At 45.2% G+C, this 27543-nt stretch overlaps 2 protein-coding genes across 3 annotated transcripts in view; one reads left to right on the forward strand and one right to left on the reverse strand.

Moving 5' to 3' along the window:
* Positions 1-277: 277 nt before the first annotated feature.
* On the forward strand, positions 278-3916 carry LOC121546538 (caspase recruitment domain-containing protein 19). Of its 2 annotated transcripts, XM_041857791.1 has the most exons (6): positions 278-411; positions 1234-1391; positions 1712-1871; positions 2077-2145; positions 2708-2773; positions 3079-3916. In XM_041857791.1, the coding sequence occupies exons 1-6, from the start codon at positions 405-407 to the stop codon at positions 3189-3191; spliced, it is 573 nt and encodes a 190-aa protein (XP_041713725.1). In that variant the 5' UTR covers positions 278-404; the 3' UTR covers positions 3192-3916. The 2 variants fall into 2 exon arrangements, with proteins under 2 accessions (XP_041713725.1, XP_041713726.1); XM_041857792.1 differs by lacking the exon at positions 2077-2145.
* Positions 3917-4224: 308 nt separating this feature from the next.
* LOC121546537 (ninjurin-1-like) overlaps positions 4225-27543 on the reverse strand; it is a 33079-nt gene continuing 9760 nt past the window's right edge. Inside the window, exons 2-4 of the mRNA XM_041857790.2 lie at positions 17050-17293; positions 6504-6679; positions 4225-5242 (exon numbers count right to left, since the gene is read on the reverse strand). Coding sequence (XP_041713724.1) covers positions 6537-6679; positions 17050-17293 — 387 coding nt within the window. The 3' untranslated portion in view covers positions 4225-5242; positions 6504-6536. The remainder of the gene's footprint in view (positions 5243-6503; positions 6680-17049; positions 17294-27543) is intronic.

The raw sequence follows: 27543 nt of genomic DNA on the forward strand, positions 1-27543 counted from the left end.
GAAAAAGTTGCAGTGGTCTCTTAATTTTTTCCAGAGATGTATATAGTGTGTGTGTTATTGTTGGTTTTGTCTGTATGAAAATATTGTTGGTTTTGTCTGTATGGAAAATGTTAAATAAAATGTAAAAAATTCAATACAAAATTAGTTCCATAGGTAGGTAGGCTACCGTGTAATAACAGTGTAGGTACACATTCTTGCATAGTAGCTTAGACATTTAACTATTAGGCTACCATTTATCAGCCGGTGACGCCACTCTTTATAGACCTTCGTGCACTAGGCTACAGCACGGCCGGTTGTGCTGTCAACATGGAAAGAGCGTCAAAGTAGGGAGAGCAGGAAGTTAGCTAAGAGGTGGTCATCGGTCGAACAGGGGGAAGCCTCAAGCCTTATCTCCGTTTTCTTCCATGGCAGGTTAGTGAATTTGAATAGAGCTTTTGGACTTTTGAGTTGGTTATGTACGAATCATGCGCAGCAGAGGACAATCTGTCACACACTATCGCCACCATGTCGAGTCGCCGCCACGACCTGTTGGCTTGCTGTTGCTGACCTTCTCAATCGCAATAACAAATCAAGCTACAGTAGCCTATTGGTCGTATTTTACTTGGTTATTTTACCAACATTTGACCTACATTTATCACAAATACTGTAAATATGATTTACATTTTAGTAGACCTACTATAACATATATAAATATATATGCCAACAGCAATTTGATACTTTGTACCAAGGGTTATGCAAGCAATGCTTCAACTAATGTTGCCATGCATGCAACACTGTAGCCAACGAGAGTAAATACTGAATGTAAACACTTTCTCTTTTGCAAGGTGCATCTTCACTAAGGCAGTGTGCCCCTTGCGTGACAAGATCAATTAATGTTTCTAAAAGGGGACACTAAACCTCTTAACCACTAATTCCTCTTGAAGGACTAATGCCTACAACACTGGTTAACAGAATAGACTCTAGTGTAGACAGCCAACGGTGCTGTTCAGTGCCAAGGATTCAGTTACAATTAGACCTGCCTCTTTAATCCGACCTCAGTCACACTAGTTCAGTTACAGCATTTAGGGGCGTGCCTTAGGGGCGTGCCTTGGTCACTCTATTGCATTGCAAGAGACCATGTATGTGCTTCTGAAACCAAAGTCCTATGTTTGCTATACATACAAATAAAAAATAAAAAAAGATCCTTTATTTAAAGTGTGTATTTATTTGTGCCTTATCTCCTGCATTCCCTAGCTCCCTGGTCAGGCTCAGACGGCTACCATGTGCAGCTGCAGAGGGACTCCCAGTTCCTGTGTTCAGACCAGAGGATGCACACTGAGCTGGTGGACAGGCTGGTGCTGCAGCTCAACAGGACCTACCCTCAGATACTGACTGACAAGGAGGCCCAGAGGGTAAGTAGCCTAGTGAGTATGTTAAATCTCTGAGGGGATTGAGTACTTCACTTCAAGGTGCACACAGCTTTACATCACCACTCTTACCGGGGCACCCTCACCCTCTAGGCCTCTACATATACAGCCACAAGTGGTCATGCAATTCGCAATCTTTCTGTTTTTGCAATTTGTTGTGTTGTATTTTGTGATTCTAGGGAATACTGGACAATAACAGTCAGGATGAAGGACTTATTACAGATCCATGAATGCACTACGAATAATTGGACATAAGGCAGTTGTTTGGACACTTGTGATTGGATGCTTGTCTAATTCTGCTCCAGTTCAGGAACCTGAGTGTGCCCACTGCGGTACGATTGGCTGAGCTGCTGGTGCACCTGCAGGGGAAGGGAGAGGAGGCGTGTCATGAGTTGTACAGGGGGCTTCAGATCCACGCCTACGAGGTCTATTTCAACCTGCCTACCAGAGTCAGCCGCAGAAGAGGTACAGCACTGAGGAGATTTACTGATCTCTTGCTGTGTGTCTGTCTGTCTGTATACCGGTTGTTTCCCTCTCTCTCTTTCTCTGTGTGTTTCTATATCTGTCTCTTTCACTGTAAATGTCCTATTTGCAGATGTTTGCTGATTTGTGTGTCTGTGTGTGATGTTGTGGAGACGGACTAACAGTGTTCCGTGTGTCTCTGTTCTAGAGCCTGCAGACCCAATGGGGACTAACACTGTGGCCCGCCGCATGGAGAGATATGTACTTAATGACAGGGGTATATGTAATATTACACTATAGTGCCAACGATAACTAAGGACTTGACTGGATACAAGTTGACAGTTCCTTCAGAATGCAAATCTGTTACCTCTATAACCTCAGATAAGCATCATTTTAGTAACCTCCATTCAGTCTGATCAGCCCCAGTTCTCTGCTTTTATAATGTAAATGTAATGTAATATGCCATTTAGCAGACGCTTTTATCCAAAGCGACTTTATGGGTCAGACCAGCTCACGTGTCACGCACACACACACGCAAACCAACCTCTATCCTCATTCCTTTGACAACTTTGTTATGCTTACAGTAGGTCAAAGGTAACGTCCAACAGAGAAGTGGGTCATCTCTGATATACAGTTCTAATGAACCAGTAACTACCAATCAGACGGCCGCGAGAGAGATGTTTTCTTTAGAGGAAGCCATGGGTATAACATCACTCAGTATGATGCTGCCTGTCTGTCTCTGTCTGTCTACCATGTTATGAGATTGTCTTACCATTTACACGGTCCAGTTCCCCCTCATCAAGATGATGCATACTATCTCTCTCTCTTTCTCTCTGCAGGACCTCTGTTCTTCCTGAGTTGTTTCAGCCTTGCAGTGGGCTTAGCTCTGCTCTGTTATTATGGAGGTAAGTCTTCATTCAGGAAGAAAAGGTTTCCCATTGAATGATTGAAAATGCCTTAGAAGCGGATGTTCACTGTGCAATGACGTGCACTGATTTGGTAACTATGGAAGGAATAGACGGTTGTGTTTCATATAGTGTCATCGACGCATTCACCCTCCCTCTCTCTCCACTTTTATTCCCCAATGCTTTCCTTTTATCCTTGACCTATCACGCTCTCGTTGTCATTCACGTTTATCTATTTCTCTCTATTTCTTTCTTCCCCTCTCTCTCTATTCCTCACTTCCTTTCCCTCTGTCTCTGTCCTACAGAGGGTAATTTGAGTGGTACTGGTCCATTTCTGAGCTTCTCAGTGCTGGGACTGGGCAGAGAGACCAGTGAGGTTCTCCTAGCCTACGCCAAGGATGGATCCAGAATTCAATAAGGCCATATTCAGTGAGAAATGCTAAAGAATGACATTTTGAGAAAATGCTAAAACAATTATCTTTGCAATGCCAAACATTTACCAGCAGGGGGAACTAAAAGGTGCTATTCTTTTTTTAAATGATTTGTACATACTTATAAGTAGTATTGTATTTTAACAGTACCCCTGCATTTTTAAGTGAACATTTTACTTATTCATTGAATATGTCTTTATATAATCAGACATAGTGCCTCAATGCTCTTTGTAAAAATGTCATATATGCTTTCTTAAACATCACAGGAAACCAAAATGCCCTGGTTAACTTAATCTGAACCTTTGATTGTGGGCTAACTTGAAAGCCCTAAACATTTAATTTTTACTGAGGGAATGAATGATTTCTTCACATATCAGGAGTGGAAGGAGACTGTAAGTCTGCAGTGTACCTCAGTTTGAACTGAAAGACTGAAAGCCTAACCAGTCTGTTGTTTGAATGTTGTCACTGTGTTTTACACACCACAGTTTCTGAGTGTCCTTAGCAACACATCCATTGTCACCGCTCAGTGCCTCCTAACACTGTGATCAACAATCAACAGCTTATTCGCAGTCTCCAAGTCACCCTTACACTACCCCTTGCATGTCTTCACATGTAGTTGCACTGAGAGACTGTTTCACAATTACAGCTTGTTTCTAACCCATTGTTAACAGAGAACTGAGGAATATCACCATAATAAATAACATAATTCTTATCTTGAATTTTGTTTTCTTTTGATGGAAAGAAATGTGAATGTGCTATAATACTGGAAAGTGTTTGGTTGCGTTTTGATAGTTGCACCAGTTGAAGATAATTTGTTTTGAAGCAAAGACCAGGCAAATTCCGTGACCCCACTCTCCGGGGTGTCCCGCGGATAGTGGAAAATGCAAAAAAACACATATCCAATTCACACATGCATATTAATACACACTTGTACATGTGTGAAATAGGACAAATAAAGCATAACTATTCTGTTTAAGAATAGTAGGGGAAAAAACAAGAATAGACTACTGCACATACTTGTACACACATGCTAAAACACTGCTAGTGTTAGTAACAGCTCTACTTTTTAACATTTAATTTTGGTGTGACTTGTTTGGAAGTAAATCAGGGGTGGGATACAATACAAAACTTCACACAAAAATGTGATTGGTTTACACAAATAACACACTTACACATTACATTAATTCGTTACCAGAGCAGGAGGTAGATCTGTGAGTGGTAACCTGACAATGTAATACGAAGATCTCACATCATTGCAATGGCACCAACAATACCACTAGAGGGCACTCCTGACCTAGTCCAGAGACATCTGCGGGGAAGACAAAGAGGATGATGAAATGAACTGCTATGAAGATGATCACAAGTGCCAGAGCAGCTTTACACTTCCGGACAGGTGTGGTTAGTATTCTGCAGTTCAAGTGAAGATGTGTATTTCTCCTCTATGGAATCTCCTCTAGTACCCATACTGGTTACAGTGAGATAGAAGATGAGTGACGTCTGGTAGATGATGATTCTCTGTGGCAGTCAGATTCCTGGTGTCTATTCTCAGCAGCTTTGCTTCAGTGAGCTCTGTGTTTCCATATCTGTTCCTGTCTGTAGAGAGACCCAGATCAAAGAGCGGATGGGAGGGCGAGGGACAGGATGGGTATAAGGGGGTGAGCGGCAGATCGGAGGGGTGAGGGGGTGGGCAGGTGTTACAGGGAGTTGGGAGGGTGTCACTAGAGTGATTGTTCTGTTTGAATCCCAGTATTCCCAGTCCTAACAGACAGACAGCTATTAGTCCCACTTAGAAAGATCTGCAGCCATGATGATGATGCGCATCTGAATATGAAATCCTTCAGATGTTATTTTCATTCCAGAGACTGCCTCCTCCAACCAACTCAGGGGTATTACACTGAGTTAGAGCCAGAAACAGTGCATGAGAGCAATATATATACAGAATGTTTATAGATCTTTCTATGGTCCTGGATAGAGTGGATCTGTGTGTCACTATCTGGATCATGGTCTGTCTGCGTGATTCCATGGTTACCAATGGAAGCTATGGGAAAGAAAGGGGGAAAATGTGTCATTAGTTTATGATGTCACCTTCCCTCAGACTCCATCAGTACATAGCTACAATAGCAGTTATGGGTGTCCCTGCCAAACCTAGGGTTACAATGCCATATGATCTTATTTTGAGCGGTAAGAACAGAACCGTCAAACTAGATTTGTTTTAGCTATTTCTATTACATTAAGCTAACCAATGGTAAAAGGATGTACAGAGTCTGAGAAAGTGACATGTTAATTGTGTATGCGGTGACAGTACTGAGACACAGTCTAATCAAGGCCTCAGTTTTAATCAGCAGTTCTTTCTCTATCTGCATCTGATGATAGTGAGTCACCACACAACCAAAATAACCATGCACTCTTCTCACAGCTCCTCTGTGTGTCTTGGTCTGAGACAAGATCATCAGTGGTGCAACTAGCCAGCTAGCTCTTTTATTGATCAAGTTTCACATCAACTGCTACTCAATGCTGCAACGATTTGCTCCATTTAAATGCAGTTGATATGATACTACGAGACTACGACACAAGTTGAATGTGTTCTCTATGTTTAGCTAAGCGTAGGTCAGTGTTTTGAGAGTGAGGCACAGACTCTTTCTTTCCATACATGTTCTGCTCAGACCTGTCAGGCCCAGTGGCCCAGGCTGTCTGGACAAGACCCATGACGTCCTCCTTTCACCTCATAAATGTGATAAAACATTTAAACTCGGTGCTCAGCCTTCCTCAATGCTGTGTGTCGGAGTATATGTGTGTGAGTGTGAGTGAGAGTGAGCGAGATAGAGAGATAGGGAAAGTGTGTGTGCGTGCATGTGTGTGTGTGCTTGCTTGCTGGGGATAACTATGGGACAGGGCAGGAGGCAGACAGTGAGGTCACATGGTCCCTGGCTGTTGTCTCTGTTTTCCTGTTGGTCTCCTACACAAACACACAGTGTTGTTTATGAAAGCAAACCTCTCTCTCATTGGGACAAAAGGGTTCTGGACAAACAGTAGTTGAGTTTTGTTGGGGGGTGTTTTCTAGTGGAAGTTTCCGTGGAGCCCTGGAACAGTGCGTGTTTATGGGTCAGGTTGGTGGAGCAGGGGCGTTTAGGAAGGTCAGGAGATAGGGAGAACAGGACAGCTGCTGAGTCATGGACAAACTATTGGGGGAAAGTGCAAACAATTCCTGTTTGAGTTTGAGAGAGAGAGGGGAGAAGAGAGAAAGAGTGTGTGTGTGTGTGTGTGTGTGTGTGTGTGTGTGTGTGTGTGTGTGTGTGTACCTAAGGGGGTGGTGATGCCTGTCCGTGTCCTGGTCAGGCTTTCTGATTGGGTTTCTGTACTCCGAAGGCAGTGATGAAGACGTTGACTACTACGATGATGAAGATGAGGCCTGTGGCAAGGTTCTCCATTACATTCAGTCTGAAGTGCTTACTCTGGTCATTCAAGTTCCACCGCACTGTGGAGAGAACAGGGGAAGTTGGTACACATGAGCTTTATACACACTCACAGCATGCACGTGCAAACACACACGCATGCAAACATAGACTCTCTCTCACACACACACAGATAACTCTACACACACATAAAAAGTATAATCATGAATGAGTGACAGCAGCTAGCCCGGGACTGGAGCCAGTCCATAGTGACATACTGTTTTGTATAAGTGTCTCTCAGGCCTGGTCCTCATGTACCACGGACTAACTCTGCCAACTCTCTTCTGCTTAGTGTCACAGTTTCGGCCGAGGCTGCTCCTCCTCCTGGTTCGGGCAGGCTTCGGCGGTCGTCGTCCCCGGAGTACTAGCTGCCACCGATCTATGTTTCATGTTCGTTTGGTTTTGTCTTGATGTTGTACACCTGTGTCTTGTTAGTCCTCGTTAGTGTCCTATTTAGTTCTCGTTGGTTGTGTTTGTCTTTGTGTGTGATTGCTCTTCTGTTTTCGTGTTGGAGCTACGTACTTCCCTCCAGTGTTTTGGAGAGGTTTTTCGCACATGTTAGTGCGCCGTTTGTTTGACGCCTGTGTGCGCCGTGATTTCGCCTTCGGGCTTATTGTGCTTATTTTCCTACGTGAATATTGCACTAAAGTATTTTGGACTGAGCTTCTGCGTCCTGCGCTTGATTCATGCACCACACCCACCTTCAGCACCCCTTGACAGAATCACACACCAGAATGGAATCAGCAGGATCTGCAGTTACGCCTGAGTCGCTCGAGGAGCATGTCCGCGGGCAAGATGACCAGATACGACAACTGGGGACCGCTCTACAGGACGTCATCAACACCTTACACCGATGGGAGGCCAGCGGGGTACCCACACCTCCACCTACCCTGCCAACCCCATCGGCCGGTCCACCAGTCCCAGGTCCGGAACCCAGGGGGATTCGGCTCTCGCTCCCGAGGGCGTATGACGGAACAGCTGCCGGGTGTCAGGGGTTCCTCCTGCAGGTGGAGCTCTACCTGGCCACTGTACACCCGGTGCCCTCGGGACACGAGAGCGTTTCCGCCCTCATCTCCTGTCTCACGGGCAAGGCGTTGGAGTGGGCTAACGCCGAGTGGAGGAAGATGGACGCCAACACCATCTCCTACGCCGAAGTTCTCCCGTCGCTTCAAGGCCGTGTTCGACCATCCACCTGGGGGCAAAGCGGCGGGGAGCGTCTAGTCCACCTGAGACAGGGAAGGAGGAGCGCACAGGCGTTTGCTCTAGAGTTCCGGACTCTAGCGGCGGACGCAGGGTGGAATGAACGGGCCCTCATCGACCATTTTCGATGTATCCTACGGGAGGACGTTCAACGTGAGTTGGCCTGCAGGGATACCCATCTTACCTTCGACCAGTTGGTCGATATGTCCATCCGTCTGGACACCCTGCTGGCCACCCGTGGACGTCCCGAGGGGGTCCGTCCATTCCGCCCTCCGGCACCTCCGAGCCGAGCCCTATGGAGCTCGGGGGTGCCGGCGCTAGAGAAAGGAGGAGGAGGAGCCCGAGGGGGCCTGTCTCCTGCACCAGAGTGCGGTCGTGGAGGGCACACTGCGGCCAGGTGCTGGGGAGGGTTCTCCGGGGAGAAGACAACAGGCCACGCACTGGGGGGCCTCCCAGGTGAGTAGACGTCCCACTTACCCAGAGCTTTCTGTTGCGCACTTTTGTATACCTGTTTGTTTTCCACAGGTTGCACCTCATTCCCAGCATAAGGCGCTAGTAGATTCAGGCGCAGCTGGGAATTTTGTTGATCGGAAGTTTTGTTTAGATTTAGGGATCCCTCTCCTACCTGTTGACAAACCTTTTCCCATTCATGCCTTAGATAGCCGCCCGTTGGGGTCAGGGTTGATTAGGGAGATCACAGCGCCACTTAGGATGTGTGCGCAGGGGGGTCATGAAGAGACTATACAGCTGTATCTGATCGACTCTCCTGCGTACCCAGTGGTGCTGGGAATTCCCTGGTTAAGCACCCATAACCCTGCTATTTCGTGGCAACAGAGGGCTCTCGATGGGTGGTCTGCTCAGTGCGAGGGGCGATGTCTGGGTGTTTCCGTGGGGGCGACTTCGGTGGAAAGTCCGCCTGAATATGGGGATTTAGCTCTTGTGTTTAGTAAAACTAGGGCGACGCAGTTGCCTCCTCATAGACAGGGGGATTGTGCGATTGATCTCCAGGCAGGAGCAGCGCTCCCACGGAGCCATGTGTATCCTTTGTCTCAAGAGGAGAGAAAAGCTATGGAGACTTATGTAGCCGAATCTTTGAGACAGGGATACATTCGGCCCTCCACTTCTCCCGCCTCCTCGAGCTTCTTTTTTGTGAAGAAGAAAGATGGAGGGTTGCGCCCGTGCATTGATTACCGTGGTCTCAATCAGATTACTGTGAAATACCGTTATCCACTTCCTCTGATTGCGACCATGACGGAGTCATTGCATGGAGCGCGGTTTTTCACAAAATTGGATCTCAGGAGCGCGTATAACTTGGTGCGCATTAGGGAGGGCGACGAATGGAAGACAGCGTTTAGTACCACGTCAGGTCATTTCGAGTATCTTGTCATGCCATATGGGTTGATGAATGCTCCATCAGTCTTCCAATCCTTCGTAGATGACATTTTCCGGGATATGCAGGGACAAGGGGTGGTCGGGGTACATTGATGATATTCTGGTGTACTCGTCTACCCGAGCCGAGCATGTAACCCTGGTGCGTCGTGTATTGAGGAGGCTGTTGGAGCACGACCTATATGTCAAGGCAGAGAAATGTCTGTTTTTCCAGGAGTCGGTCTCCTTTTTGGGTTATCGGTTGTCCGCGTCAGGGGTGAGAATGGAGGTGGATCGTGTGTCCGCTGTGCGTAATTGGCAAACCCCAACCACTGTAAAAGAGGTGCAGCAGTTCTTGGGCTTTGCGAATTACTACCGGAGGTTTATCCGGGGTTTTGGACAGGTGGCAGTTCCCATCACGTCCCTTCTGAAAGGGGGTCCGGTGCGCCTGCAGTGGTCAGCTGATGCGGACAGGGCCTTTGGGAGACTGAAGGACCTGTTTACGTCGGCTCGGTGCTGGCGCATCCGGATCCCGCATTACCCTTTCAGGTTGAGGTGGACGCGTCTGAGGCAGGTATAGGGGCCGTTCTCTCTCAACGGTCCGGCACGCCACCTAAACTCCGCCCCTGTGCTTTTACTCAAAAAAGCTCAGCCCGGCGGAGCGTAACTATGACGTTGGGGACAGGGAGCTGTTAGCTGTAGTTCAAGCCCTTAAGGTGTGGAGGCATTGGCTTGAGGGGGCTCAACACCCTTTCCTCATTTTGACTGACCATCGGAACCTGGAGTACATCCGGGCAGTGAGGAGACTGAACCCTCGCCAGGCTCGATGGAGTATGTTTCTCACCAGGTTCGTATTTAAAATCACGTACATCCCTGGGTCCCAGAATGGTAAGGCAGATGCGCTGTCCCGGCGGTATGACACGGAGGAGAGGTCCGCTGAGCCTACTCCCATACTACCGGAGTCTTGCCTTGTGGCACCGGTGGTGTGGGAGGTCGATGCCGAAATCGAGCGAAGGCGTTGCGTACCGACCCCAGCCCTCCACAGTGTCCTGAGGGTCGGAAGTACGTTCCGCTCGAGATTCGGGATCGACTCATTTACTGGGCTCACACGTCACCCTCCTCTGGACATCCGGGTATTGGCCGGACAGTGCATTGCCTTAGCACTAAATACTGGTGGCCTACTTTGGCTAGGGATGTGAGGGTTTATGTCTCCTCCTGCTCGGTGTGCGCCCAGTGTAAGGCGCCCCGACATCTGCCCAGGGGTAGCTACAACCCCTGCCCGTTCCACAACGACCATGGTCCCACCTCTCGGTGGATTTTGTGACAGACCTTCCCCTCTCTCAGGGGAATACCACCATCCTGGTCGTTGTGGACCGGTTCTCTAAGGCCTGTCGTCTTCTCCCTATGTCGGGTCTTCCTACTGCCCTACAGACCGCTGAGGCCCTATTTACCCACGTCTTCCGGCATTACGGGGTACCCGAGGATATAGTGTCTGATCGAGGCCCCCAGTTTACCTCCCGTGTTTGGAGAGCGTTCATGGAGCGTTTGGGGGTCTCGGTTAGCCTTACCTCAGGGTACCACCCGGAGAGTAACGGGCAGGTAGAACGTGTCAACCAGGATGTGGGTAGGTTTCTGAGGTCGTATTGCCAGGACCGGCCTGAGGAGTGGGCACGGTACATTCCCTGGGCCGAGATGGCCCAGAACTCTCTCCGCCACTCCTCTACCAACCTAACCCCCTTCCAATGTGTGTTAGGTTACCAGCCGGTTCTGGCACCGTGGCAGCAGAGCCAGATCGAGGCCCTGCGGTGGATGATTGGATGAGGCGCTGGGAAGAGACGTGGAACGCTGCCCACGTCCACCTGCAGCGGGCCGTCCTTCGTCACAACGGCGAGCGCCGATCTCCACCGCAGTGAGGGGCCGGTGTACGCACCCGGAGATCGAGTCTGGCTCTCTACCAGAAACCTACCCCTCCGCCTGCCCTGCCGGGAAGCTGGGTCAGGCGGTTTGTGAGGGCCCTTTAAAGTCCTGAGAAGATTGAACAGAGTTGTGTTATAGGTTACATCTACCTGTTGAGTATAAGAATATTAACCCCTCGTTCCATGTGTCTCTTCTCAGGCCGGTGGTAGCTGGTCCACTCCAGGACAATGAGATTGGAGAGACTCCTCCGCCCCCACTGGACATCGAGGGGGCTCCGGCGTACACCGTTCGGTCCATCTTGGACTCCAGACGCTGGATGGGGGGTCTCCAGTATCTCGTGGAGTGGGAGGGGTACGGCCCGGAGGAGCGGTGCTGGGTGCCGCGGAGGGACATCCTAGACCCATCTCTCCTGTCGGAGTTTCACCGGGACCATCCCGCGCGCCCTGCTCCGCGTCCTCCTGGTCGACCCCGAGGCCGCACGTCAAGGGGGTGTACTGTCACGGTTTCGGCCGAGGCTGCTCCTCCTCCTGGTTCGGGCAGGCTTCGGCGGTCGTCGTCCCCGGAGTACTAGCTGCCACCGATCTATGTTTCATGTTCTTTCGTTTTGTCTTGATGTTGTACACCTGTGTCTTGTTAGTCCTCGTTAGTGTCCTATTTAGTTCTCGTTGGTTGTGTTTGTCTTTGTGTGTGATTGCTCTTCTGTTTTCGTGTTGGAGCTACATACTTCCCTCCAGTGTTTTGGAGAGGTTTTTCGCACATGTTAGTGCGCCGTTTGTTTGACGCCTGTGTGCGCCGTGATTTCGCCTTCGGGCTTATTGTGCTTATTTTCCTACGTGAATATTGCACTAAAGTCTTTTGGACTGAGCTTCTGCGTCCTGCGCTTGATTCATGCACCACACCCACCTTCAGCACCCCTTGACACTTAGCTCAGAGTAAACATACACTACCAGTCAAAAGTTTGGACACACCTACTTATTCAAGGGTTTTTCTTTATTTTTTACATTGTAGAATAATTGTGAAGACATCAAAACTATGAAATAACACATATGGAATCATGTAGTAACCAAAAAAGTGTTAAACAAATCAAAATATATTTTATATTTGAGATTCTTCAAATAGCCGCCCTTTGTCTTGATGACAGCTTTGCACACTTTTGGCATTCTCTCAAACAGTTTCATCTTTTTTGTTATTTTGACCAGTTGTCATTTTCTGCAAATAAATGCTCTAAATGACAATTTTTTATTTGGAATTTGGGAGAAATGTTGTCAGTAGTTTATAGAATAAAACAAAAATGTTATTTTTACCCAAACACATACCTATAAATAGTAAAACCAGAGAAACTGATAATTTTGTAGTGGTCTCTTAATTTCTTCCGCAGCTGTATATATATACAGTGGGGAAAAAAATGTATTTAGTCAGCCACCAATTGTGCAAGTTCTCCCACTTAAAAAGATGAGAGAGGCCTGTAATTTTCATCATAGGTACACGTCAACTATGACAGACAAATTGTGAAAAAAAATCCAGAAAATCACATTGTAGGATTTTTAATAAATGTATTTGCAAATTATGGTGGAAAATAAGTATTTGGTCACCTACAAGCAAGCAAGATTTCTGGCTCTCACAGACCTGTAACTTCTTCTGTAAGAGGCTCCTCTGTCCTCCACTCGTTACCTGTATTAATGGCACCTGTTTGAACTTGTTATCAGTATAAAAGACCCCTGTCCACAACCTCAAACAGTCACACTCCAAACTCCACTATGGCCAAGACCAAAGAGCTGTCAAAGGACACCAGAAACAAAATTGTAGACCTGCACCAGGCTGGGAAGACTGAATCTGCAATAGGTAAGCAGCTTGGTTTGAAGAAATCAACTGTGGGAGCAATTATTAGGAAATGGAAGACATACAAGACCACTGATAATCTCCCTCGATCTGGGGCTCCACGCAAGATCTCACCCCGTGGGGTCAAAATGATCACAAGAACGGTGAGCAAAAATCCCAGAACCACACGGGGGGACCTAGTGAATGACCTGCAGAGAGCTGGGACCAAAGTAACAAAGCCTACCATCAGTAACACACTACGCCGCCAGGGACTCAAATCCTGCAGTGGCAGACGTGTCCCCCTGCTTAAGCCAGTACATGTCCAGGCCCGTCTGAAGTTTGCTAGAGTGCATTTGGATGATCCAGAAGAGGATTGGGAGAATGTCATATGGTCAGATGAAACCAAAATATAACTTTTTGGTAAAAACTCAACTCGTCGTGTTTGGAGGACAAAGAATGCTGAGTTGCATCCAAAGAACACCATACCTACTGTGAAGCATGGGGGTGGAAACATCATGCTTTGGGGCTGTTTTTCTGCAAAGGGACAAGGACGACTGATCCGTGTAAAGGAAAGAATGAATGGGACCATGTATCGTGAGATTTTGAGTGAAAACCTCCTTCCATCAGCAAGGGCATTGAAGATGAAACGTGGCTGGGTCTTTCAGCATGACAATGATCCCAAACACACCACCCGGGCAACGAAGGAGTGGCTTCGTAAGAAGCATTTCAAGGTCCTGGAGTGGCCTAGCCAGTCTCCAGATCTCAACCCCATAGAAAATCTTTGGAGGGAGTTGAAAGACCGTGTTGCCCAGCGACAGCCCCAAAACATCACTGCTCTAGAGGAGATCTGCATGGAGGAATGGGCCAAAATACCAGCAACAGTGTGTGAAAACCTTGTGAAGACTTACAGAAAACGTTTGACCTGTGTCATTGCCAACAAAGGGTATATAACAAAGTATTGAGAAACTTTTGTTATTGACCAAATACTTATTTTCCACCATAATTTGCAAATAAATTCATTAAAAATTCTACAATGTGATTTTCTGGATTTTTTTCCCTCATTTTGTCTGTCATAGTTGACGTGTACCTATGATGAAAATTACAGGCCTCTCTCATCTTTTTAAGTGGGAGAACTTGCACAATTGGTGGCTGACTAAATACTTTTCCCCCCCACTGTACACTACCGGTCAAAAGTGTTAAACAAATAAAAATATATTTTATATTTGAGATTCTTCAAATAGCCACCCTTTGCCTTGATGACAGCTTTGCACACTCTTGGCATTCTCTCAACCGGCTTCATGAGGTAGTAACCGGGAATGCATTTCAATTAACAGGTGTGCCTTCTCAAAAGTTAATTTGTGGAATTTCTTTCCTTCTTAATGCGTTTGAGCCAATCAGTTGTGTTGTGACAAGGTGGGGGGTATACAGAAGATAGCCCTATTTGGTAAAAGACCAAGTCCATATTATGGCAAGAACAGCTCAAATAAGCAAAGAGAAATGACAGTCCATTATTACTTTAAGACATGAAGGTCAGTCAGTACGGAACATTTCAAGAACTTTGAAAGTTTCTTCAAGTGCAGTCGCAAATACCATCAAACGCTATGATGAAACTGGCTCTCATGAAGACTGCCACAACAGGAATGGAAGACCCAGAGTTACCTCTGCTGCAGAGGATAAGTTCATTAGAGTTACCAGCCTCAGAAATTGCAGCCCAAATAAATGCTTCACAGAGTTCAAGTCACAGACACATCTCAACATCAACTGTTCAGAGGGGACTTTGTGAATCAGGCCTTCATGGTCGAATTGCTGCAAAGAAACCACTACTAAAGGACACCAATAAGAAGAAGAGACCTGCTTGGGCCAAGAAACACGATCAATGGACATTAGACCAGTGGAAATTTGGTCTGGAGTCCAAATTGGAGATTTTTGGTTCCAACCGCCGAGTCTTTGTGAGACGCAGTGTGGGTGAACGGAAGATCTCTGCATGTGTATTTCCCACCGTAAAGCATGGAGGAGGAGGTGTTATGGTGTGGGGGTGCTTTGCTGGTGACACTGTCTGTGATTTATTTGAAGAATCTCAAATATAAAATATATTTTGATTTGTTTAACACTTTTTTGGTTACTACATGATTCCATATGTGTTATTTCATAGTTTTGATGTCTTCACTATTATTCTACAATGTAGAAAATTGTAAAAATAAAGAAAAACCCTTGAATGAGTAGCTGTGTCCAAACCTTTTGACTGGTACTGTATGTGTGACCAGGACACAGTCAGTAGAAGGAAACCATGTGTTTGATGTATTTGATACCATTCCACCCATTCTTCTCCAGCCATTACCACGAGCACATCCTGCCCAATTAAGGTGCCACCACCTTAAATGGTGTGAAGAACCCTGCCTCTGTCTCTGGCTGTGTGTGTCTGGCCCGGCCCAGGGGGGATGGTTTGTAGGGCATTCACAGCACGCACCACCAATTTAGTATTTAGTATAGAAGCCTTGTGACTTGGTGAATGAGTGTTAATGCTGAGAGAGTGGTTAAAAACATATGGGCTGGACATCCTAAGTGTTTTCCTACTGGACACTGTAAGAGATTAGTTACAGTGATGTGACCTGCACCCATCATTAACTCTCTGGTTTCACAAGAAAATAATAATTTAAACCAGAGTGATATGGTGCAGAAATCATGGGAGCAAACGTGAGGGCAGTGATGTAGACATGACAAAGAGCAGTCTCTGTGATGTAGACATGACAAAGAGCAGTCTCTGTGATGTAGACATGATGAAGAGCAGTCTCTGTGATGTAGACATGATGAACAGCAGTCTCTGTAATGTAGACATGATGAACAGCAGTCTCTGTAATGTAGACATGATGAACAGCAGTCTCTGTGATGTAGACATGATGAACAGCATTCTCTGTAATGTAGACATGATGAAGAGCAGTCTCTGTGATGTAGACATGATGAACAGCAGTCTCTGTGATGTAGACATGATGAAGAGCAGTCTCTGTGATGTAGACATGATGAACAGCAGTCTCTGTAATGTAGACATGATGAACAGCATTCTCTGTAATGTAGACATGATGAAGAGCAGTCTCTGTGATGTAGACATGATGAACAGCAGTCTCTGTGATGTAGACATGATGAAGAGCAGTCTCTGTGATGTAGACATGATGAACAGCAGTCTCTGTAATGTAGACATGATGAACAGCAGTCTCTGTAATGTAGACATGATGAAGAGCAGTCTCTGTGATGTAGACATGATGAACAGCAGTCTCTGTAATGTAGACATGATGAAGAGCAGTCTCTGTGATGTAGACATGATGAACAGCAGTCTCTGTGATGTAGACATGATGAAGAGCAGTCTCTGTGATGTAGAAATGATGAAGAGCAGTCTCTGTGACATATACATGATGAAGAGCAGTCTCTGTGATGTAGACATGATGAAGAGCAGTCTCTGTCCAGCGCTGAAGATCAAGGTCACTGTCAGCCTGTACGGTCACGCCTGAAGAGTTCAATCTTCAACACCCCCGTCCTCACACACACACACACACACACACACACACACACACACACACACACACACACACACACACACACACACACACACACACATACACACACACACACACACACACACACACAGCCGTCTCTCGGGTCAGCCTGCTGACAGCAGCACTAAAACCCGGTGAACTCTGACCTGGTCATATGCCTGGTTGCCATGGTACAGCACCTCAGCAACGCTGCAGTAGGTAATGGGTTGTTTGTCAGGAGACATTGGACTTGATAGGTATGAGGTCATCCACAGTTAAGGTCAACACAAAGTGTTGAGGGAGGAGGAAGTTATAAAACACATGTTCACTGATGAAGATGAGACACAAAGGGCTCATGAAGATTAAGAGACACAAGGGGCTCCATTTAGACAGCGTGCATGAGCGGGACTAGTGTCAAAAGAGTCCATAATACAGCATTCATTACGCAGTGTTAGAATGCAACTGTCTAATGTAGGCCTATTTGATGCAACCGCAAAAGTGTTGCATTCAATACGCTTTTTGTAAAAAATTCCCCCAGAGAGAGACAGTGTTGTTATCCTCACCGATGAAGATGAGGAGGACCCCCACAGTGACCTGCAGGCTGAGGGAGATGCTGATGAGGGTGATGAGGGGAGTGTACAAGGAGAAGTCTGGGCCCTGCTCCAGGACAGCCTTCAGCTGGGAGGCGTTGGCCATGAGCAGGGCCACGTCCAGCATGCTCTCTGCTGCACTCTTCTTATTGGCATAGTGGTTCATGTTCAGGAGAGCAGAGGGGCTGACACCGTGCCAGCCACCTATATGGGGGACCTGGAGACACAAACACATGTCAACAATACAATCAGATACACATGGTTATCTTGTTGAAGAACATGCACATAACTCAAATTTTCACATAAACCTCCCATTGACATCAATTCATGATTTAGACTTGCTTTTTAAGTGGAAGTTTAGCTTAGCATGATTCATCTCACAATGAGACAAAACACACTAAGTAATCTATGATGTGTTAATCATATGTTATCATATGCACCACTATCATATAATTTATGACAGTAAAGCCATTATGAAAGCAACGTCCATGTCTTTAGAAAACAAGCACTCACATTAAGTGCAGGCGAACACACACACTTGGCTAAGTTCCAGACTATGAGCTCATCTCTGCGGATCCCCCCCCACGCTCATACACCCCTTCACCCAGTTACACTGAACGCTATCTGTATGTTTACATTGCAAACCTGTCTATGTTTACAAAGACACACTAGTGACCTAACACTGTGGCCGTGGGGTTAGTGAGGACTTTCCGGGCCAGAGGAGCAACACCAGGTGCGGGTCGAGGACACTTCAGGACAGGGATCTCTGGTTGTGAAGGGATCCTGCTACTTTGTTCCTGCCCTGTGTGGGAACTGTACATTAACTTTGTCAACCTGATAATTTAAGTAGCCTACTGAATGCTAATGCATCATATTTTTGTATATGTCATGAAATGAATAATGAATAGATTAAAGTGATCCCAGGTCATATTATATGTCTCAGATGAATGGAGGATGTATGATTAAATTAATCCATTCCTCCAGGTATTGATTCCTCTATGGCTGATGATGATAGATAGCAGGTTATAGGGGGAGTTCAGGGCTGCTCTGATGACTCTGTACCATTCAGCTCCCACAGGATTCTGTTCAGGGGCCTCATTAATAAAAGTGCGTGCGCACAAAAAATACTCTAAACCTTGCGTGTGCCAGTTTTCCCGCAAAGGTTGGTATTTATCCATTTTGAACTTGACGGGAAAGTGTGCGTATCTCCACGCAAATCACAAACCATGTGTGCGCAAAAGTTGATCAACTGTATTGCAAGCAAATATTGTTCTTTAGGTGGAAATGGAAGTGTTTGATGCACAGGAATTATAATAATGGTAGGCTAATAAAAACATTAAAACGTTTGCTTAATGATAAAAACAGATGCATTTGCAGTTGGTAAGAAGATCGCCTAATATATTTATTTTACATGTATTATATAGGCCTAAACCATAATCATATTGCAGGGCATGTCTCTCCTTTTCTGACATGACTAGTTCATTCCCGCTACACAATAAATATTAGGCTACCATTTATCCATCGCTCTTTCAATAGCCACCTATGCGCGAAAGTAAACAGACCGGTAGCCTAAGACAGTATGGGTAGGCACAGTATTGCTGTGCGATAGGAGCGGGACATAATAGCCTATTTAATCTCAGAGCCTATACCAAGGCAGGAGATAGAAACACAATCATCTATTGATAAACAAAATATTGAACAGCAATTCGTATTTTGCATAGAAGTGTGGGCTGTAGTAGCATTTACTTATAAATTGTTAGAAAGGTTGATCAATCTTGCAGAATGCGCAGCCAGTGTTTGGCACTCGCTACAGGCGGCATGCGTTTTTCGTTTTTTAAAGACACTGCAAAAGATTGAAACATTCTGCCCACAACTCTACAGAAATGTGATAACATTTGCCATTGCGGTTTCTTTTAGAAACTATCATGGCCCAGTTCCAATACCTCCAAATCATACAGCAAATGAGGCCGTTTTGTTACCATAAAAGGTGAATGGAGGGCGTTTTCCAGGCGGGGTTGTAGCGCTCGTTCACGAGCCCACATATGTATTATGGTCGGATTAATCAATGGAAACATTCATACAGTATATGATGCGTGCGACAGTTTGATAAATCCCAATAATTTGTTGCGCACACAAATCCTAGAATCTCCAGGTACCCCAGAATTTAGTTCAACATTTACGCACGGTTGATAAATGAGGCCCCTAAACCCTTAAACTCCCTTAAAGCTGGAATGATTAATGGTGAAACTGCCACATCCGTTTTAGATATTACAAGAACAAAGAAGTTATTGCAAACAACAAACACAGTTTTTTTGCCTGGCGATAGAACATCAGAATATGTACTGCCATTTTTTTTATCACACTGCTCGATGCACCGCACCTCCATTTAGTCCACCGAACAAAAACTAGAAGAAAGCTGCTGGGGCGGACAATGGCGCTGTTTCCCCTAATGCGGATTCCATCTTTAAAGTGCTGCTGACTAAATATGTATTGCAATGACTGAACAACTAGGCTTCCTGATGAAAGTGAACTTGAAGTTACGCTAAACTATCTCCATTGCATTAACAACCATTCAATAACATTTAAAAATTGGATGCATGTATCCCCCCTCTTTCCAACAGCTGTGGAGGACTGGCTGTTAAATTGTCAGTGATGTGCCACAGTGCTGTATACAGACAATCTTCCTTCCTTCCCTCTGTTCCAGGAATAGAAACAGTGGATGAGAGGGGCGGTAGGCTTCACAGCAGAGAGAGACAGTCAGAGGTTCTGTTTTAGGAAGGGGAGAACAGAACCCTCTAATTTACCACAGAGCTGAGCTGAATTACCATGCCTTCAGGGAGAAACTGTCAATGCTGGTGCAGTAACCCCCGAGAGAGATAGAGAGACAGAGAGAGAGATAGAGAGGGAGAGGGAGAGAGAGATGGATGTCTCTGCAGTAGCTGGTGTGTTGATTAGCCACCCAATATCCCTTAAATGCTGAGGTGGTTAGGCTATATGATGAGCTTTACAATTCTGTGAGGAAACTGTACCCGGCTAGATGCATTTAAATATCTAAAGTACCCCTGTGCTTTTTGGGGCGTGGCCTGACCTATATTTCTGGCATGGCTCCTACTGTGCTGCACATCTCTGCAATGTTCACAAACAATCTGGATCACCATCCTTCCCATCAGGATGTGCTATTGAATCAACCAACCCCTAAATAGACATACAGTTGAAGTCGGAAGTTTACATACACCTTAGCCAAATACATTTAAACTCAGTTTTTCACAATTCCTGACATTTAATCCTAGTAATCATTCCCTGTCTTAGGTCAGTTAGGATCACAACTTTATTTTAAGAATGTGAAATGTCAGAATAATAGTAGAGAGCATGATTTATTTCAGCTTTTAATTCTTTCATCACATTCCCAGTGGGTCAGAAGTTTACATACACTCAATTAGTATTTGGTAGCAGTGCCTTTAAATTGTTTAACTTGGGTCAAACGTTTCGGGTAGCCTTCCACAAGCTTCCCACAATAAGTTGGGTGAATTTTGGGCCATTCCTCCTGACAGAGCTGGTGTAACTGAGTCAGGTTTGTAGGCCTCCTTGCTCGCACACGCCTTTTCAGTTCTGCCCACAAACTTCCTATAAGATTGAGGTCAGGGCTTTGTGATGGCCACTCCAATACCTTGGCTTTGTTGTCCTTAAGCCATTTTGCCACAACTTTGGAAGTATGCTTGGGGTCATTGTCCATTTGGAAAACCCATTTGCGACCAAGCTTTAACTTCCTGACTGATGTCTTGAGATGTTGCTTCAATATATCCACATAATTTTCCTTCCTCATGATGCCATCTATTTTGTGAAGTGCACCAGTCCCTCCTGCAGCAAAGCACCCCCACAGCATGATGCTGCCACCCCCGTGCTTCACGGTTGGGATGGTGTTCTTCGGCTTGCAAGCAACCCCTTTTTCCTCCATACATAATGATGGTCATTATGGCCAAACAGTTCTATTTTTGTTTCATCAGACCAGAGGCCATTTCTCCAAAAAGTAATATCTTTGTCTCAATGTTCAGTTGCAAACCATACTCTGGCTTTTTTATGGCGGTTTTGGAGCAGTGGCTTCTTCCTTGCTGAGTGGCCTTTCAGGTTATGTCGATATAGGACTCGTTTTACTGTGGATATAGATACTTTTGTACCTGTTTCCTCCAGCATCTTCACAAGGTCCTTTGCTGTTGTTCTGGGATTGATTTGCACTTTTCGCACCAAAGTACGTTCATCTCTAGGAGACAGAACGCGTCTCCTTCCTGAGCGGTATGACGGCTGCATGGTCCCTTGGTGTTTATACTTGCGTACTATTGTTTGTACAGATAAACGTGGTACCTTCAGGCGTTTGGAAATTGCTCCCAAGGATGAACCAGACTTGTGGAGGTCTACAATTTATTTTCTGAGGTCTTGGCTGATTTCTTTTGATTTTCCCATGATGTCAAGCAAAGAGGCACTGAGTTTGAATGTAGGCCTTGAAATACATCCACAGGTACACCTCCAATTGACTCAAATTACGTCAATTAGCCTATCAGAAGCTTCTAAAGCCATGACATCATTTTCTGGAATTTTCCATGCTGTTTAAAGGCACAGTAAACTTAGTGTATGTAAACTTCTGACCCACTGGAATTGTGATACAGTGAATTCTAAGTGAAATAATCTGTCTGTAAACAATTGTTTGAAAAATTACTTGTGTCATGCACAAAGTAGATGTCCTAACCGACTTGCCAAAACTATAGTTTGTTAACAAGAAATTTGTGGAGTGGTTGAAAAACGAGTTTTAATGACTCCAACCTAAATGTATGTAAACTTCCGACTTCAACTGTATTTCACCAAGATAAAAACTCTTACAACCCCGACTGTGAGCCTTTAAAGAGTTCTTGCACTAAGCATTACAAAGTCACACAATCTAAACAACTCTTAAAAACAAGCCCTCCGTGTTCCTAAAGAACTGACGTCACACTCTTGTCCTTGTGATAAGTGACAGACACTCATCGGTATAACAGAAGACATGCAACCAGAGGTCTCTTCACAGTCCCCAGGTCCAGAGCAGAGGCTGGGAAACACACAATATTAAATAGAGCCATGACATTTTTACATTTTAGTCATTTAGCAGACGCTCTTATCCAGAGCGACTTACAGTTAGTGAGTGCATACATTTTCATACTGTCCCGCCGTGGGAAACGAACCCACAACCCTGGCGTTGCAAGCGCGTTGCAAGCGCCCCGTGTAGCTCTACCAACTGAGCTACACGGGGCCCCATGACTACATGGAACTCTCTGCCACCTCAAGTTAAAAAAACAGATAAAAGAACACCTTACTGCACAAAGGGGACTGTGAAGAGACACAACCTGTATTGTATTGTAATTTGCACTGTACTATGTATTAGACCTAAATATTGTGTATTTGTACTGATATGTAAGCTATGTGTGACGTTTTAAATGTATGTATTTCAGTCCTTGACTAATAATGTTCTGTTATACGTATTATATCATGTTTCATGTGGACCCCAGGAAGAGTAGCTAATGGGGATCCTAATAAATACCAAATACTTGAGCCAAACACAGTGATCTCTGTGCTGCACATTGTCACGACCTGCTAGGGTCACCTGCTCTCTTCTCACACACTGAACCCACTCAGAGGGCATTCAAGGACATCCCTTATGCCTTAATCAATAGGTCTTATAGTAAGATAGCCTTGTGTGAGCCAGGAGACCCCAGGTTGTGAAGGTGTAGGCTATCCCTAGGACTGACTGACACTGCATTCTGGGAAACCTGACTTGTTCAATTTCTTCATCGCTGGCTGACACAACAGAATGATAGTGGTAATTTGGCACGATTGAGCATGAGCGATGACATACAGTGGGGAGAACAAGTATTTGATACACTGCCGATTTGGTAGGTTTTCCTATTTACAAAGCATGTAGAGGTCTGTAATTTTTATCATAGGTACACTTCAACTGTGAGAGATGGAATCTAAAACAAAAATCCAGAAAATCACATTGTATGATTTTTAAGTAATTAATTTGCATTTTATTGCATGACATAAGTATTTGATCACCTACCAACCAGTAAGAATTCCGGCTCTCACAGACCTGTTCATTTTTCTTTAAGAAGCCCTCCTGTTCTCCTCTCATTACCTGTATTAACTGCACCTGTTTGAACTCGTTACCTGTATAAAAGACACCTGTCCACACACTCAATCAAACAGACTCCAACCTCTCCACAATGGCCAAGACCAGAGAGCTGTGTAAGGACATCAGGGATAAAATTGTAGACCTGCACAAGGCTGGGATGGGCTACAGGACAATAGGCAAGCAGCTTGGTGAGAAGGCAACAACTGTTGGCGCAATTATTAGAAAATGGAAGAAGTTCAAGATGACGGTCAATCACCCTCGGTCTGGGGCTCCATGCAAGATCTCACCTCGTGGGGCATCAATGATCATGAGGAAGGTGAGGGATCAGCCCAGAACTACACGGCAGGACCTGGTCAATGACCTGAAGAGAGCTGGGACCACAGTCTCAAAGAAAACCATTAGTAACACACTACGCCGTCATGGATTAAAATCCTGCAGCGCACGCAAGGTCCCCCTGTTCAAGCCAGCGCATGTCCAGGCCCGTCTGAAGTTTGCCAATGACCATCTGGATGATCCAGAGGAGGAATGGGAGAAGGTCATGTGGTCTGATGAGACAAAAATAGAGCTTTTTGGTCTAAACTCCACTCGCAGTGTTTGGAGGAAGAAGAAGGATGAGTACAACCCCAAGAAAACCATCCCAACCGTGAAGCATGGAGGTGGAAACATCATTCTTTGGGGATGCTTTTCTGCAAAGGGGACAGGACGACTGCACCATATTGAGGGGAGGATGGATGGGGCCATGTATCACGAGATCTTGGCCAACAACCTCCTTCCCTCAGTAAGAGCATTGAAGATGGGTCGTGGCTGAGTCTTCCTGCATGACAACGACCCGAAACACACAGCCAAGGCAACTAAGGAGTGGCTCCGTAAGAAGCATCTCAAGGTCCTGGAGTGGTCTAGCCAGTCTCCAGACCTGAACCCAATAGAAAATCTTTGGAGGGAGCTGAAAGTCCGTATTGCCCAGCGACAGCCCCGAAACCTGAAGGATCTGGAGAAGGTCTGTATGGAGGAGTGGGTCAAAATCCCTGCTGCAGTGTGTGTAAACCTGGTCAAGACCTACAGGAAACGTATGATCTCTGTAATTGCAAAAAAAGGTTGCTGTACCAAATATTAAGTTCTGCTTTTCTGATGTATCAAATACTTATGTCATGCAATAAAATGCAAATTAATTACTTAAAAATCATACAATGTGATTTTCTGGATTTTTGTTTTAGATTCTGTCTCTCACAGTTGAAGTGTACCTATGATAAAAATTACAGACCTCTACATGCTTTGTAAGTAGGAAAACCTGCAAAATCAGCAGTGTATCAAATACTTGTTCTCCCCACTGTAGGTCCAAAGACAAGTGCACAACCGCACACACGTGTGCACACACACATACTTAACTTTTCATTAAAAGTACAGAACGCAACCGACTGACTGACGCAGTTCTGTATTTGAATAGAACTCTCGATTGAAAAGCACAATCGAACAAAGCATAAATTAGCATATGATTGCACTGACATTCTCTACTGGAGAGGCAGTGTTAGTCAATCACTCTGCAGGTCCATTGTTATTCTGTCTGACCAAAAAACGGACGGTCCTCTATTTTGTTATTATTAATTATTCAACTCAACAATCCCCATGTGAGGGAGAGAGAGAAGGAGAGAAAGGGATTATTATTTTATTTTTTTAACAAGCCTTTATTGTAAATGTAAGAAGTGCACACAGATTCAGTGCAGCATCCATGGTATAATAAATAAAAGGAAAACAATCAAGATAAATGCTAAATGTTCAGTTAATTGTCATCCCCCTCTCCACTCATCCACAAAACCAAGTGCTCCCTCCACCTCAGAACAGAACACTTCCCTGTAAAGTGCTCCCTCCACCTCAGAACAGAACACTTCCCTGTAACATGTTGGTCTCAAAGCCCAGAAGATCCTTCAGTGACAGGATATGACAGTCATTAGACCTTAGAGAACAATCACCACATCCTGCCCTTGACCAGACTGAACTGTGTGTTTCTTGCCTAGGCCTAAATACATAGCTGTCTTAGCACGAGAGAGAGAGAGTGAAAGAGAGAGAGAGAGAGACAGAGAGGGAGAGAGAGAGACAGAGAGAGAGAGAGAGAGACAGAGAGAGAGAGAGAGACAGAGAGGGAGAGAGAGAGACAGAGAGAGAGAGAGAGACAGAGAGAGAGAGAAACTGAGAGTGTAGAAGGTCGCTGCAGCAGTCATTTAGAATAGCAAGGCGGAGATAGCTGCCCACGTAGGTGAGTAATAAAGCTCAAAGGAAATCATGTGGTGTCACTCTCTGTCTGCATACCTCTCAACACCGCCTGCCCAGTAGGCGTGGATTAAATGTGTCACTGACTGCAGCCCAAGCAGTCCCTAGTGATAACTGTCATAACTGTTTCCTATCCTCTAGTCTGTTACAGCACAGTTACCTGATCTAATTTTGCAAGACAGCTAGCCTATGTGCTAAGGTAGCCTGGTCCCAGATCTGTAGCCTATACCTTAGCCAACTCTTCTGGCTATCATTGACATGCCACACCTGTTAGTATAGCCTAGTAGCCTATGTCTCGCTTTTGTTTGATTGATTCTGCAGATTGTCTGTCTTTTCATTACATTTATAGGGGCTTTGAAAAAGCCCCGCAGAATCCATCTGGTCCTAGTAAATTCTGGCAGCGGTGCCTGGCTTGCAGCACTCTGGTAGGACCCCTCTCCCCACAACCTCAAACCCCCATTGAAAGTGCTTCTATTCAGTTCAAGTAAGCACACGCTTTCACAGACTCCAAAACAATTTCTACACACTGTTCTCAGCTTAGCGAAGCCAAATGAAGACAATTTAGAGGTGTGAATTACACAATTTTTGTGAAAATAGATTATTTGTCTTGTTTGAAAACATGCATTTTCTTCACTGTAGATCAAGCTTCCGCACAATGTTCTTGGGGGTTACTGCACCAACGTTGCCAGTCTCTCCCTGAAGGCATCAAAATTCAGCTCACCTTTGGGAAGCCTGATGAAGACAAGTTACAGTTGTGAATACTACACTATTGTTGTGAAAATGTATAATTTGTCTACAAACATGCATTTTCCTCGCTCTGGGTACTCAGACTATATGCTGTTGAACGGCTATATCATAAAAGCTTTCAAAGATTCAATATTTTCAGTTTAGGGAAGCCTGATGAAGACAATTTAGAGTTGTGGATGCAATGATATTTTTGTGAAAAGTGATTCATAATTTTCCTTGATCTGGGTACTCAGAATAGGCTCTAGATATTTACCATACAAGCACATAGACTTTCACAGACTTTAAGCTCATCCTCATTTCGGGCTGACTCTGACAAAAAAAAATCTGCTGTGTGAGAAGTGAACTCATTTAACCCCAGACCAGCATCAATGAACAGCTATGCCTACTCTCACTGTTTCAATCTGTGAATGGGGGTTTTCTAAGCTGCCAGACAATTGTGGTGCTAGTCTGCTATTCCCTAGTAGACTGAGGGGCAGGTTGGGCTCCAGGCTATACAAAAGGGAAACTCTCTGGGATACGTACTGTACACTATGGTTACAATTCTATCTCTTTAGCCGACTCCATTGTCAGGAAAAAGAATGGCAACCAGACTAGGCGACATCCTGACAATTCCATCCTTACAGTAAGAATACAAGACAACAGCGTGTAGCATTTATACAGACCAAGTTGCATTTATCATCGGAATGTTTTTTATTCTGTTTTTTTATTTTTTATTTTTTATTTCACCTTTATTTAACCAGGTAAGCCAGTTGAGAACATGTTCTCATTTACAACTGCGACCTGGCCAAGACAAAGCAAAGTAGTGCAACAAAAACAACACAGAGTTACATATGGGGTAAAAAAAAACATAAAGTCAGAAATACAACAGAAAATATATATACAGTGTGTGCAAATGTAGCAAGTTATGGAGGTAAGGCAATAAATAGGCTATAGTGCAGAATAATTACAATAGTATTAACACTGGAATGCTAGATGTGCAAGAGATTATGTGCAAATAGAGATACTGGGGTGCAAAAGAGCAAATTAAATAACAATATAGGGATGAGGTAGTTGGGTGGGCTAATTTCAGATGGGCTGTGTACAGGTGCAGTGATCGGTAAGGTGCTCTGACAACTGATGCTTAAAGTTATTGAGGGAGATAAGAGTCTCCAGCTTCAGAGATTTTTGCAATTCGTTCCAGTCATTGGCAGCAGAGAACTGGAAGGAATGGCGGCCAAAGGAGGTGTTGGCTTTGGGAATGACCAGTGAGATATACCTGCTGGAGCGCAGACTACGGGTGGGTGCTGCTATGGTGACCA

Source organism: Coregonus clupeaformis, chromosome 30 (assembly GCF_020615455.1).
Source record: "Coregonus clupeaformis isolate EN_2021a chromosome 30, ASM2061545v1, whole genome shotgun sequence".
In the NCBI taxonomy this organism is placed as follows: domain Eukaryota; kingdom Metazoa; phylum Chordata; class Actinopteri; order Salmoniformes; family Salmonidae; genus Coregonus; species Coregonus clupeaformis.